Source organism: Lepisma saccharinum, chromosome 4, assembly GCF_977018435.1.
Source record: "Lepisma saccharinum chromosome 4, izLepSacc3.1, whole genome shotgun sequence".
NCBI classification, from domain to species: Eukaryota; Metazoa; Arthropoda; class Insecta; order Zygentoma; family Lepismatidae; genus Lepisma; species Lepisma saccharinum.
The window spans coordinates 77,736,043-77,752,187 of record NC_139232.1 but is presented as its reverse complement, the minus strand read 5'-3'; the positions used below and the strand labels follow the sequence as shown (position 1 = coordinate 77,752,187).

At 35.9% G+C, this 16,145-nt stretch overlaps 1 protein-coding gene across 1 annotated transcript in view; it reads right to left on the bottom strand.

Moving 5' to 3' along the window:
• The window catches only part of LOC145987218 (mitochondrial carrier homolog 2-like), a 28,208-nt gene that overhangs the window by 10,447 nt on the left and 1,616 nt on the right, over positions 1-16,145 (bottom strand). Inside the window, exons 2-3 of the mRNA XM_083121737.1 lie at positions 2,865-2,949; positions 860-1,163 (exon numbers count right to left, since the gene is read on the bottom strand). Of these exons, the coding sequence (XP_082977863.1) occupies positions 860-1,163; positions 2,865-2,949 (389 nt within the window). The remainder of the gene's footprint in view (positions 1-859; positions 1,164-2,864; positions 2,950-16,145) is intronic.

Below are 16,145 nucleotides of genomic sequence, written 5' to 3'. Positions count from 1 at the left end.
ACTTTGAAACATCTTCGACGTGCAATTCAAAAGAAACGGAGAGGCATGTTGTCAAGTGGAATCTGCTTTATTCCCTCAAGAAACATCTTGGTGGAAAACACTTTGCCGACAACGATGAAGTCAGGGAAGAAGTCACAACTTGGTTCCAGATGCAGGTGGCGGATTTCTACGATTCAGGGATACAAATACTTGTTCCACGTCTGAACAAATTTTTGGACAATGGTGGCACTTATGTGGAGAAATAGCCTCTGTATCAAGTGTAACTTTAGTTGCGAGCAATACATTTATATTATATCTTATTTTTGGTTTGTATCTTTACTTTCCGGTCGAGCCTCGTACATTAGTAGTTCATTCACATTCTTAATTAAGTAACCAGGTGACTGCAGTCGGCCTTGCCTTAAAAAAAATGTATGCAGACACTTTTCTGACTTTCGAGAGAAGTCAGAAGCTTTCAAATGTTATTCTTGTAGTTTACAGCTATTACGAGCATCATGTAACATGTTTAAATGCTTGTAACAATGCAAGCAATATGCACATACAAGAAGAAAGATTTCAAATTGTCCTCTTGTCACTTTGTAATCAAGGGGTCCTGGGTTTGATACCCGGTGGAGGCACATAGTGGTTCAGATCCCATTTTAAACTATAGGTCGAGTCCCGATTAGCCTTACTGTGCATAAAGCGGACTTAAAACACCAACTCTATCAATCAATCATTTGTCCTCACTATGCTGGGTCAACACCAAAACTTTGGAGCTCCCACCAAAAGGTGACAGCACCAACCATTACGCTATCCCTCTACACCACTTTCTGTTGTTAGACTCATTTCTTTTTGGTGTCGTTACCACTCCACACATACTCACTTATATTTGGCTTCCCTTCCTACAAACTGGGCCATCATCCTAACTGCTATTACATGGAATGGCTGACTGACTAAAATAGCTGCTGCCCGTCCCGTAAGGTCTCTCAAAAGTCGTCTGACGAATCGATCTCTCTTCTCATCCTCCGTCTGTGTCTCCTCTTCCTCAGGCTTCTCTTCCTCCAATCCAAAATTAAAGTTATCTGTAACCTTCTGAAAGGCAATGCCACTGATGGCATTGGCACACAGCTTGGGACCAAGACCTCTGTAACACCCCACGTATCCATCCACCCTTTTGATGTGGCAAACTGCACAGGATACAATTAATTATGCACATCATTAGAAACAAGCTATCGTAAGAAAATGTATGTATCAATTATGCAATAGAATTAAGTTGTTAATATTTCTCCATTCCATATTACATGTTGACTGTGAAATGCTAATACATGAAAAAATAACAGTAACATGCAAATTGATCCTATTATTTTTCTAAAGATAATTGTTAAAGTATAGAGTGATCACAAACAAAAGAACCTTCGGCCAGAAGCCTTTGCACATCTTCCGCTCCATCCATTCAACGTGAATCATAAGGAAGCTTACACTATTCTGCCCGTCCTCTACATACACAAGTATGGTGCATACAACACACTGTTCTGCACAGGTCCATTTGATTGTGGTTCCACTATAACTGTAACAGTTTGAGAACTGTTAAAATGCACATTATTGTAAAATCATATAGCCTGATTATAACTTTGTACATAAAGCTGAATTGTTGTTACATAAAACTTTTATGCTTGTTTCACCGACTTCTTGCAGTCTACTTTTATGCCAACATAGGACACAACAATGCCAGGGGTTCCTGGTTTGAAACCAAGCCTGGGCATGGTGTTCTCTGTGAGTGTCCTTTCATCAATTTCATCCTATCATCACTCATCCTCATCCTCAAAATTAGCCAAAAGTGGTGGAAAAGCTAAATAACAAAAATAAAAATAAAAATCCACTTTTTATGCCAGGTAGGCTAATAAGGATTGTGTCTACAGTTTGAAGTTGAATCCAAAACAACATGAAATGTGCTTTTGATTACAAGATGACAGCATGAACACTATGCCAGAATGAGGGCCTCCTTGTCAAATTTGCACTGATTATCAGTAAATAGATTGCAAATCAATAAAAAATTACTTGTGGAAAAGAAAAGTATAAAATATATATAATAAAAAAAACATTTTTTTTGTTTGACTCATCAACATGTACAACATCATTTAAAAAAATCATACACAGTCGATTTTAATCATATTATCAGTGACAGTAAATTATATCTCCCAGGAAATGTGGAACAGAAGAGTGAAAAACTCAGATTACAATTTTTAAAATTGGCAAGGTGAAAAGTAGTGTACAAGTAAAAAATACCAAAGTTCATCCACTGCATCACTACTCCACATGACTGAATTATGAAGAACTGGTAAGATATTCACATTGTATTTAATGTTATCATAACTTTGATTACTGTTTTTTTTCTGTTTGTTTCTAGGTGCACAATTTTCTCATACTTAGTCAGTTTCCATGCAGCATTTAAGTAGAGTGGGACCCTATTCTTGAGTTCATTGATTTTACATTGTCCTGCAATCTTGATTGCTGCAACGTAACAAAATGTTGTAAAATTTTCCCCAATTTTACATTTTCCTGCACTCGAAGTATTTGCAGCTTGGTCTCCTGAAAAACATAAAATTGATGTTCCACTCTAATAAGAAATTTCATAAATTATGGTCTTTCTTTAATGATATTTAACATATTCCTTATGATCACATTACACCATGGTGGACATTTTTTTTTGTTTTCAGGGGGATAAAACTAGCAACTTTCGAAAAAAAAGGCATGGCCAGATATATATGCAGAAATAATGGATGGGGTTTAACATATTGTAGCCCAATGATAGTACAATTGTACCGAGTACAATCATTTAAATCAAATTTACATTAACATCACTTGCATGGAATAAATCGTATACTAACCATACTGAAAGATATTAGGTAAAGCTAAGGCTGGCTTTCCAAACAGCGTCCTTGTTGGTTCAGGTGCTATAGGTTCATGTCCTATCTGCAATGGAGGAAAAAAATTCAAACATGATACACCAATTCATTATTTGGAAAATAAGAAATGAGGTAACAGAGAACCTTAGCACTCACTTTTTCCACGAAGCTGTTTTTCATTGTTCTAATTTCGGTGGTGTTGGAACTAGGATGGTGGCTTCATACCGAAATTAATAGAACAATGAAAAACAGCTTTGTGGAAAAAAAAAAAATTACTACTAAGGTTCTCTGTATTTATAATATACTAAATAAATATCGTAATAAATTAAAAGGTAAAAAATACAATGTTAATTCAATGTGGATACTAGTGTTCCCTTGACCCTCTGTATACCCTCAAGAAAGTGAAATATGTTGTATGGTTTATGCAGATTATATTGTTTATGAATGTTTTCAGTTGTTTTTAGCTCACAGAAATGTGTTATTGTGAAGTAAAGTATGTCTGTTACCTTAGCGTGAAGCAGAACAGCCCGAAGGCTTTGTGCAAGTGAATATAGCACCCAATATGACATTCCACAACAGCAGCAAATGAGACTTGCCTACCATTTCAAAAATGTATCATAAAATAAAGTAAATCAAACACGAAGGACTGAAAATTTATGAAATCAAAATAGAAGTGAAATTATTATTAGGAGTGTTACATTAATTGGGTGTTTATAATTTTACGTCATTGGGTTTGGACTGTCAGGCTTGATGTTGACAGTAATTTTCTACTTTTCATTAGGTCAGGTGTGTTGAATGTCCATTTTTTAATATGTATGCAACAATATTTTGTTAAAAGAAATGAATTGGATCGGTAGTCATACAAGGATAAATATGTCACTTATTTGTGATTTTTGCATATTGAAATGAATTTTGAATCTTCTGAAAGTAATTAGCATTGTTTGAATTTCCAGAAATTTATGATCGAAAATAAACTTAAAAAATTACCTTACACAAGCATGCATGCTTCCCATGAACAAAGCATTCTCCGTTAATACAAAAAAAAAAGGAGAAAGAAGAAAGGAAGTATCATAGACTAATAGGAATGATGTGGAAGTCAATTGGAAGCTTCCTGAAAGTAATTACCACAGTTTGCTGTTCCAAAAATTGATTGATTGAGTTGGTGATTTAAGTCCACGGTAACTGTCTGATCTCGGGACAACGCATTTCTTCAATTTTACAGAAGAAACTACTTATGGAAATGAGTTTGTGAGCCATTTTCAAAGTTTGTGGAGGTATTTTCTTTCATCGTTGAATCTATTGTACTGGGAATTCATGTATTTTTTAAGAGAAATATATCTCCGACAATTGCCGTTGCTTTTATTTGCTTCCTCTACATGAACCGGATGTTGTACGTTTGATTATGGAACACACTGTCAGTGTTTCCAACCGCACCGTTGTTTTGCAAGAAGATGAAAAAACGAAATATACATTCTTGATATTACTACGACTGGCACACCCCTGAGAGGGTGACAACAGTCCGGATTAGGCCAGGGTAAAATATGAGATTCTCAGGGCAACTAAAACTGATTGATAACTTATCATAGAAGGAAGGAAAAAAAACAAAGAAAACAACTTGTTTAACCTACTACGGAAGGTACAATGCACCGTATATTCTTAATTTTCATATTACATTAAATTTATATACAGGATTGTACTTAAAGCTTGATCACATATATCTCTATTAAACATATTTCATCTACTGGAAGGCTTCTTCTTCTTCTTCTTTCTGGATACGTGATGGACTTATTCTTCTATTTGGCTAACAAGCTTCTTCTTCGGTCTGCTAATAGGCTCCCTCTTCTTCTTTATGAATATGTTAAAGACATCCTCTTCTTCTATCAATTAATCAGCTGATGCATCTATTGGTTGAGGCTTCTTCTTCTATTAATTGGTTAATAACAGTTGGGCTGAAAAGTTCGTAGGCTAACATAGTAAAAAATATTTTCTTGACAAAATTCGATTTTATTATTCAATATAGTTGCCTTTGAGGGCGATACAACGATTATAGCGGTCATACAATTTTTCGATGCCATTTTTATAGTACGATTTCTCTTTAGCCTCAAAATAGGCCTCAGTTTCGGCGATTACCTCTTCATCAGTGCTAAATTTCTTTCCAGCGAGCATTCTTTTAAGGTCTGCAAACAGGAAAAAGTCACTGGGGGGCAGATCTGGAGAATATGGTGCATGGGGAAGCAATTCGTAGTCTAATTCATATAATTTTGCCATCGTTTTCATTGATTTGTGACACGTTGCATTGTCTTGATGAAACAGCACTTTTTACTTCTTCAAATGGGGCCGTTTTTTCGTGATTTCATCCTTTAAACGCTCCAACAACGCTATGTAATAATCGCTGTTCATGGTCTGGCCCTTTTTGAGGTAATCGATGAATATAATACCATGCGCATCCCAGAATACTGATGCCATAACCTTGCCAGCCGACTGTTGCGTCTTTCCACGCTTTAGATTCGTTCATCACGTGCAGTCCACTCGGCTGACTGTCGATTGGACTCTGGAGTGTAGTTATGGAGCCATGTTTCATCCATTGTAATATATTGACGGAAAAATTCGTGTTTATTACGGTTGAATATCGCTAAATATTGCTCCGAATCATCAAAACGTTGTTGCTTTTGATCGATTGTGAGCATGCGTGGCACCCATTTTGCACACAGCTTTCGCATGTTCAAATATTCATGCACAATATGTCCAACACGTTCCTTTGATATTTTTAAAGTCTCAGCTATCTCGATCAACTTCACTTTACGATCATTTAAAATTATTTTGTGGACTTTTTTGATGTTTTCATCGGTAACAGCCTCTTTGGGGCGTCCACTGCGTGCATCGCCTTCGATGCTCATTTCGCCTCGTTTAAATTTAGCAAACCACTTCTCAACGGTTGATTTTCCTGGTGCAGAGTCCGAATAATGTTTATCAAGCCAAGCCTTGGCTTCAACAGTATTTTTTTCGCCAAAAAGCAATGCTTTATTAACACACGAAATTCTTTTTTATCCATTTTTTCACAATAACAAAAGCTGCTTCACTCACAATGCTATATCTCACGAACTAATTATCCGGCAGCTGTGAAATTTATACACGTATCTTTTGAAGGTTAGTACTAAGTAAAAATCACATGGATTTAATTCTAGTAACGCCATCTATGAGTCAGTCAGCCTACGAACTTTTCAGCCCAACTGTTAGGTTGATTGATTGATTGATTTAGTTTATTTTACTTCGCGTTTTGTGCCTCTTGGCTAATTTGCGAAGATGGTGATGAGTGATGAAAAGATGAAATTGATGAATGGACATTCACAAACAACCAAGCCCGACCAGGATTCGAACCCGGAACCCTTGGCGTCGCAGCACGATGTGCTAACCACTCGGCCACAGGGTCGGGCCCCAACTGTTAGGCTTCTTCTTCTACTAGTTGATAGTCATCTTCTTCTATTAATGAATATACTTATTCTTCTATAAACTACTACTTCTATTGATCAATATACTTATTCTTCTATTCGTTAGTAGACTTCTTCTTCTATTAATCAATATACTTATTCTTCTATTATTTAATACATTCTTCTTCTATTTGTCAATATGCTTCTTCTTCTATTAATTAATAGAAATCTTCTTATACTTCTTCAATATATTTATTCTCATATTGATTACCAGACTTCTTCTTCTATTAGTTGATAGATAAAATTTTCTACTGGTTAATAGACTACTTCTTCTACTAATGGATATACTTATTCTTCTATAAACTTCTTCTGTTAATCAATATACTTCTTCTTCTATTATTTAATATTCTTCTTCTTCTATCGATGAAATCATATGCCTTTCATATATTTATTCTTCTAGTAAATATATCTCTCATTTACCAAGGCACCTATATCCAAATTCCTTCATTTATTAACCATTGGATTTATTCCCGTATCTTCCCTGCTATGTTTCCCTTCTTTTTGGGCTTCATCAAAGATACAACAATATTTTCTAATCAATATTTTGCTCCACAATAGCCTAATACAAGCAGAAAAAAGGGGTTAATCGAAGGGTGCCGCCTGTCCTGTGCTCGACCTCGATCCGGGTCAGGAATAGATGTGCTGCAACGGAAGGGCTTGGGGGCCACCACTTAGTTGGCACCACATCGGGGAGAACAACCAAAAAGGTCTAGTGGGAAAAAAACTCCTTCCCACTAAGATGGTATAGATAAAAAATTGTAATCACTTTTTAACTTCATTAATCTTTACATATAATCACATATGCTGCATGTGTCGATCATTTCCTTATCTCGCTTTTATCCATCTCCATTGTTTATCTCAGTTCATACAATTATGTAATCACAATTAATTTCAGTTCTCCCAAACACTTTCATTCGATTTGCGTGCACATTGCTACTATAACCTGCGATCCTAATATTTCTTCCGCATGCTGTCATCTATGATTCCTTATTTCAATCATTTGCCATAAGGTTTACATGTGTGGGTATGTAACATAAAATCCCCCTCCTTCGGGTTAAAATTTTCTCATTGCAGAAAACTTCGTAGATGTAGGAAAATTTTTCTGTCACGATTACATTTACAAGATCCTACATTTCTCCTATTGTAATTGCTATTGTCTTCTTGCTCATATGTTTTTCTTCCTTCTTTTATGGTACGACATCATCCACTTTCTTCTTCTTACTACAGTTTTCCATTTCCACTTGACATACTTACAAGTTCATATTGTTTCTCTATTTTCTTCTTCTTCTTTCTTCTATGGTACATCAGCCACTTTTTTCTTCTTACATATTTTGTCATAGGATCATACTGTTCATCCATTTTCTTTCCCTTCTTTCTTCTATGGTACAACATCAGCCACTTTTTTCTTCTTACTTTCTTCTTAATATATTCTTTTACAGGTTTATACTGTTCATATTTTTCTTCTTCTTCTTCTTTCCTACTTTTGTTTTTCCTTACATTTCCATTTTGTATATTTTCTTATTTGTTCGTATAATTGCCCAGCTTGATTAGATAAATTATGAAACTGTTTCTCTGGTGTTGTCACATGTTTCTTCAGTTCTATCACAGATCTTACATTTTCATTGCACTCGTTGATCACTTGTCTTAGACTAACTTTCATACTATTGGAATCTCCTCTATTTTCCCATTCGGTTGACTTCTGCATTTCTCTCTTCACTTCTTCTCTTTCTATGAAATGTATGGAATATTGTATGGATACCTTTGATCTATCAGTATCTTCCTCGGTTTCATCTGCATATTCATCGGTTAACCCTGGCCGTTGACTAAAGATGTCTCTACACTGTTCTATAACACCTCTTGACCCTTCAATTTCCTTTTCCGAGATATCTGGGTATTCGTTAGCTTCTAACTGGATTTCTTCCACTGATGTGTTATATTCTTCGTCATTTCCTTTCACTTTATTTTCTTTTATTCAATTTTCTTCATTTCACCTATATCATTTATCTTTATACTCTTGTCGTATTCTTCGTCGTATACCGCATCACTTTCATTAATAACAATGCTTTGCCTCTTAACACCAACTTTCTCCACAGATTTTTCTTATTTGATCTTCGTGTGAACATCTATTTTATACTTTCGTAACTGCTCCAGGTTCAACCTTCTTCCAGATGCTTTCATCTCCTGTATACAGTTTTCCATCATTTCTATCCTTTCTTCGTGATATTCTTTCACCATCTTGCTCCTTTCTCTGCAATAGTCTTTCACAATTATACTCCTTTCTCTGCAATAATCTTCCAACCTTTCTTCTAATTTTCTACTGTTTTCTTTCATCATCTCTTCCATTTCTCTCTCACTATCTTCTATTATTCTGTTCCTTTCTCTGCAGTAATCGTTTACCATTCTACTTCTATCTTTTATTACTCTGCTACTTTCTCTACCGTGAACTTCCACAATCATACATCCTTTTCTGCAGTAATTGTTTAGCATTCTTCTATTATCTTCCTTCGTTCTTTCTTTCATTTCCATTATCATCTTTCTATTGTTATCTTCCATCTCCATCATCATTTTTTGCATTTTCTCCATTATGTTATATTAATGCCACGTCCCGGAGAAGGTGACACCAGTCCAGCATAGGGCAGGGTAAAACATGAGATTCTCAGGGCAACTAAAACTGATTGATAACTTATTATAGAAGGAAGAAAAAAAACAAAGGAAACAACTCATTTAACCTACTACAGAAGGTCCAATGCAGCGTATATTCTTAATTTTAGTGTTACATTAGATTTATATACATGGTAGTATATAAGCTACCAGTTTGTTATTCACAACAGATATTTCCTTTTGAGTATATTGTATATATATTAGAAAACTACTTCTTCCATTCCCTTCATAGATATGTGATAGGTTTGTTCTTCTATCAATTAATAGGCTTCTTCTTCTATCAATTAATCAGCTGATTTGCCTATTAGTTAATAGGCTTCTTCTTCTATCAATTGGTTAATAGACATCTTCTATCAATTAGTTAATAGACTTCTTCTTCTATCTGTCTATACTTATTCCTCTAAGGGATATATTTCTTATTTACAGAGGTATCTACATACAATTTCTTCATCTATTCAACCCTTCTCATCAGCTTGCCGTGGATCATTGAGATTGCTTCCATGAGCATCCCGATATATATCCTTATGTGTAGTTGGTAAATCTATTGGTGTAAGATTGTAACTACACTCCCTTTTCTTTATCTTGTGCAAAAGACACAAGGGATACTTCATCTCAACGGGTGGTTGGATAATGTCACCCCCTTTCCTTTTTCTCCTTTCCAGAATCAATTCCCGGGTTTTCTTCCCTGCTCTCTTTCTCTTCTTTTTTGGCATTGGTCAAGAATACAATAATTCAAATCAATATTTTTTGCACGATGGCTTGATACAAGCAGAGGAAAGGGGTTAATCGAGGGGCGCCGCCTGTCCTGTGCTCGACCTCGATCCGGGTCAGGAATAGATGTGCTGCAACGGAAGGGCTTGGGGGCCGCCACTGAGTTGGCACCACACAGGGGTGAACAACCAAAAAGGTCTAGTGGGAAAAAAACTCCTTCCCACTAAGATGGTATAGATAAAAAATTGTAATCACTTTTTAACTTCATTAATCTTTACATATAATCACATATGCTGCACGTGTCGATCATTTCTTTCTCTCGCTCTTATCCATCTCCATTATTTATCTCAGTTCATAAATTTATGTAATCACAATCAATTTCAGTTCTCCCAAATGCTTTCATTCAATTCGCGTGCGCATTGTTACTATAATCTGCGATCCTAAAATTTTTCGCGTGCTGCCATCTATGATTCCTCATTTCAATCATTTGCCATAAGGTTTACATGTGCCGGTACGTAACATGACCCTAAATTTTAACTATGTTTGCCTAACCTAACCTTACCGTGAATGGTTTGTGGGGCATATTTTGGTTAAGAAGGTTGGAAACAGTGTATACCCACTTATCCACGATGCTGCTCAAGCTGTGCACACCATTTTGTGTGTTACGGAAGCGAAAAAAATAATAACAATACTTACTCATAATGTGAAAAATTGAAATTATTTTCGTGAGAAAAGCAAAATCCCACCTTAAACAATGTTTCACAATGCACAATACATAAGTACGAATGTGAAAAATAACTAAATGAACGTGTGAGACGTGTTGTCCCGAGATCAGACAGGTAATAAATCCACTTTATGCACAGTAAGGCTAATTCCGACTGGGCCTACAGTTTAAAGTGGGATCTGAACCACTATGTGCCACCACCAGGTTTCGAACCTGGGACCCCTTGATTATAAGGCGACGACGCTGCCATTGGTCAATCGGGTAGGCCCTGCTGTTCGAAAAAATCCAATTTATATATGTAAGAGGTACCTTGCGCAAACATCCCTATTCCATGCTGATGAGGCACATCCACAGACTACTATCATTATTCACTAGTTCCTGGGGAAGGGGGGGGGGGGGTTCAATTATTCCATATAAGTGAAACAATTTCTTGGTCAAGCACCGTATTTTGTCTTTCGACATCATGTAAAATGCTTTCGTTGTTAGGCTAAATGCATTGTATTTATGCTAAGTTATATAAACCTAACAAGCCAACCTAGCCACAAAAGCATTCTGTGCCAGAAGATGAAATATGGCACTACAACGAGAAGGTGTTTGCCATACATGCGATGAGTCATACCCATAACCAAGACGACAGTAAACAAATGGCTGATGGCAAGTCAAGAATTATATATGGAAGTGAAAAAACCATTCTCAAGGAAACATGCAGTATGTAATAGCTAATACTCCGCAGTATGTATTAACAGACCAGAGGCGTGGCGTGCATGTAACCGCTGTTACCGCAGGTAACAACAAAATATAAAGAATTAAAGAACCTGTCTTAAAATATTATTACATACATAAACTGGTAATATTGTCGTAAAGTAAATATTGCAAACTGACATTTTTTCTGACACCGCCAAAAGCGAAGAGGAGGTCTGATCCGGTATCCTCCTCAGGCAACATGAGGATAGGGCCCTGAGCCCACGCAAGAAAGACTGTTACGGCGGGAGGAGGAGGCGGGTCTGTTTAGCCGCCACAGTTGCCGGTGATCCTTACCGGATACAGATCAGTGTTGACATATTCAATTGACAGAAAAGAGCTAAGTCGCCTAATCGGGTCTATCTTACTCTGAAGGTGTCCACTCACACTGGGGAAAAGCAAACTACCAAGTGATATTTTGTATTTACACTAAATATCAGCGATTACGAAAGTCCTCCTTGTCCTTCTTCGAAATCATGGGCGAGAAGGAGAGTAGAGGAATGGGTATGGTCAAAGGGTCCGCTGTCCTTCTAAAAATGTCAACCTAAAATTCTATATTTCACACATATATTATTATTTCGGTTACAGGAATTTGTGATAATTGTTGGAAGGGCCGATCTATAATGCGATAATTTCGGATTGAAGCAATGTTTTTGAGGTAGCAGCACTGTTTTTGGGTGAAAACATTACTTACAAGCATAGTTTCCCAATTGTTATCTTAGAATGCTCTGAAGTGTCAGGTGTCACAGGTTTGAATCCTCAGCAAGAAATGGTTATATCAAAGTTTGTTGTTATTCTTTTACTTACATAATTATAAAAATTAATAATTACATACACAAAATAATAATAATTTTATTTCAATAATTCACCATGCAACCTCATAGTCACGATTACGATTATCCTATAAAGCGAAAGCCTTAAAGGTAGCAAGGAACGTAAAATATACAAAATAATAGTGGTGTCAGAAATGATATTTCTGTGGATTTAGCGAAACGTGGGAGTAGTTAGGAAACAGAGGAAAACTACATCTACTCTACATACGTCTTATTTGAAACGAAAAGTTTCGCGATTTGGGCAAATCTGGTTTCAAAAGAACTAAGATGGCAACAGTAGTAGAACTGGACTTCTTGCAGTGTAAGGTTCCGAACTCCGAAGGAAATATTGGCTATTGGGGAAGAAGTGCCGATGCTGAGAGGGGAGGGGGCAAGGAGAGTGCTTCTCGTGTTACAAAAGTAAACAACGGTTGGTGGGAGGGACTGTGCAGTGCGAGTTTTGTGAGTGGTGTCTTTCGTCTTTGTGTTGTTTTCGGGCATTGTCAATTAATTAACAAGCGGTGTTAATTACTTCAATGTTTCTGTAAGTATCAAATTACGTATTTCTTTATTGGGCTAATGTTTATTGTGTTACGGCTCCATCCTTAAATGTCCCACTGACAACCGGTAACACTTTTAAAAATCCCACGCCACACCACTGTAACAGACATACATCGAAATCGAACCATGAAAAAAATGCGGTAAAAATTTACTATTCCACAAACACATGTAACTTCTTCTTTTCGTCACTTTTAACATTCGTACTTACCTATCTGCTTCGCAGAACATTCTTGAAGGTGTATTCACGTTTTTTTGATGAAAGTAATTTCAATTTTTTTGCATTACGAGTACTTCTTTATTTGTATTGTTTCTGTTCCGAAAGACACAGTATGGCGCGTACACCTTCGTAGATCATCGCGCGTCGTGCTTGTGTTTTGTCGATGCAGTGTTTCCAACCTTCGTAACCCAAAAAATACTCGTGAAGTGGATTTCTTTTTAAGCTTCTTCGCATTATTTTATGAACAAAATTTTAACTCTGCTTGCCTAACAGCCATTCCAGTTGTCACGGACGTTACAGTTTTACTAATTTAAAGCTCTTAACATTAAAATTAAATGTATTTTGTGAACTTTTTTTAAACGTGAAACACAGTAAATGGTGATGACCTCTCTACAGAAAAAACTATGTTGAGTAAAATGTATTACTATTCCGGAAACTGAAAAAAATGTTCAGTCACGGATGTCACAGAATTTGTGAACTCACATTACAGGCTGTGAACTAAAATTTAAAAATCCAGGTTACTGCCTGAGACAAAATTCATTTTATACTCATTGTGTTGATCTGCAAGCTTTACAGGTTCTAGTTCTGATCTATTAATTCACAAAAACGAAAAGGAATTGATTTTATAATTGCTTTATTCATGTCACGGATGTTACATGGAATTCGTCACGGATGTTACATCTGACATAATATATGACAGACAGTTAAGATTTGTACTGTTCTACCTTTCTTAAATTAATCAGATTACATAGTATAATTAACACAATTATGCAGTGACACATAATTAAGTCTCTAATTAGAAATCAGAGCAAATAATTTTATTTATTGGAAGAAACCATGGATTGAAGAAAAGTCTTGTGTGGTCATTATCCAATTTGTAATTATTATAACACAAATAGGATTTTAAAGACTTTTCTTAAAAATAAAAATCCTACAAGCAGATTTTGATTTTGAAATCATACATAACTCTACTTCCATTTTCCGTTACAGTTTGATTAGATAGAATGCGGACCACCTGCTTAATGTTTATTTATTTTTCATCCTCTTTATTAGGTACGAATAAATTGCCAGTTTTTCCATACTGCTTCAAGAAGATCACACGTAAATCACCACTGTTTCGCAAAACACTTGTCTGACACACTGCAACATAGTTATGGCTAACCTGAGTCTTTCCATGACCAGTGATGCAGACTTCAACGTATACTCAGGTACAATATTCACATTGAGTTCACATAGGTCTAATTCTTCGGTTTTCGAGTTATGTCCAAGTTCATTTATGTTGTTTTCAACAGATGCATCATCATCATCATCACAGTCATCAGAATATGATTCAGATCAATTTTCTTGATTTGATGTATTTCCTGTATTCCTGGTGCCGTTCGCACGTACTCCCATCGTTTGTTCAAAAATAATGAAGTTTCTTCTGTCTCTTGGTTTCAAAAAGAACCTCAGTTGACTTACATTGAGCTTCAGTGACTTTGAAGAATTCTTCAGCATTTTGAACAGTACAAAGTAGTGATTTTACTGCTATTGAAGAATATGAGCCCAAAGCTGAAGGGTTTGGAGGTGTATTGGTCTTCATCGCTTGCTTTTTTCCTCCTCCACTCCTGTACCCTCAGTCTAGTCTTTTCTCTCCTCAAATTCAAAAGGTTTTTGTCTTTTGCACACTTTTCCTTTTCTTCTTGCCTTTTTAACCTATTTCTTTCTCTATCCTTTTCCAAATATGCAGCCCATCTCTCTGGATTTTCAGATTTCATTTTAGCTCTCATTTTTGCCATTCTAGGAGCAGACTTTGCAGGTGGCATTATCTGCAACAAGAGAAAACATAAACTTGGACCAAATTATAGGTTATTTTAGGTTTCTGTTAGCTACCACTGATTTTAAGGACATTTCATTATAACATAAAAAATAAATTCTAAATGGAACGAAGAAAAATAATTTCATTTTACTCTATGAATTAATAAAATCAAGTTCTACACATCAATAATATATTTTAAATCTCTCTGAATTATACCAGTAATAGGTTATGTAACATGGACTCTAGTTCATAAAGTTAGACAACCCAAACCTAAAAGTATCAGTGGTGATAGAAATGTAACATCCGTGACATTTATTTTATTCTTATTTAAACTCAGATAATATCTTTAAGATGGTAGGATGCAAGTATTTTACTAGAATGTCAACATTATCTACTTTTGACAAAAACAAATTTAGTTCAATTCTGTATTTTTAAAAAGTATCTTCTTTTTGTCACGGATGTTACACCATGTACATCTAATTACTGTTTTACATTTAATTCATAAATTTACTCACCTTGGTCTCTGAAATTCAGTGTGTAGACTCTCAAAACATAAACTCAGCAGTAAACTTCCTGAGAATGGAGTTAACAGTTGAACTGCATGTCTATAAGGGAGCTGCCAACATAGTGAATGCTACTGGCAATGTATTGCCAACTAAAAGCAGCTATTTCTTGTAACAATAACACATATCAAATATATTATTTTTCAAAATATCTCAGCAGAATGCTTAAATGAGAAGTTTTATCTACTCATTGCATGCAAATAGAACATATTTTTGATTATTAATTTTTTTTTGGTATCATTCCCTCTTTACCCGGAATGGCTGCTAACCTAACCTAACCTTGCTGGAAATGGTTTGTGGGGTTATGCATGAATGGTTTGTGGGGCTACCCAATTTTCAAGTACCCAATTACAAAATCCACTGGATCTTCCACACCCGGTATGAATTTCACCACGCATCCACAACACGTCATCTTTGCGGAAAACAATGGCATGGTTGGAAACCCTGCAATCAACATAACACAAGCACGACGCGTGATAATCTACAAAGGTGTACACACCAAAGGCTATTTTTTATATAAAGGCTTTTTTATTCATTTCAAAACACAAGCACGACACACGATAATCTATGAAGGTGCACACGCCAAAGGCTATTAGGTTAGGCAAACGTAGTAAAACGAATTTTAACTATGTTAGCCTATCCTAACTAAACCTACCCTAACTAGTTACACAAATTTTAACTATGTTTGCCTAATCTAACTAAACCTAACCTAACCTTACGTAATGTGTCTTGGGGCTATCGTCAATGGTTCAACGCATTTTAACTATGTTTGTATTATTTGGGTTAAGAAGGTTGGAAACACTGCATACCCAATGAAAATCGACAAAACACAAGCATGACGCGCGATGATGTACGAAGGTGTATGCGCCATATTGTGTTTTATGGAAGCGAAAACACGAAAAGAAAGAAGTACTCGTAATGTGAAAAATTCAAATTAGTTTCATCAAAAAAACCTGAATACACCCTAAAGAATATTCCCCGAAGCAG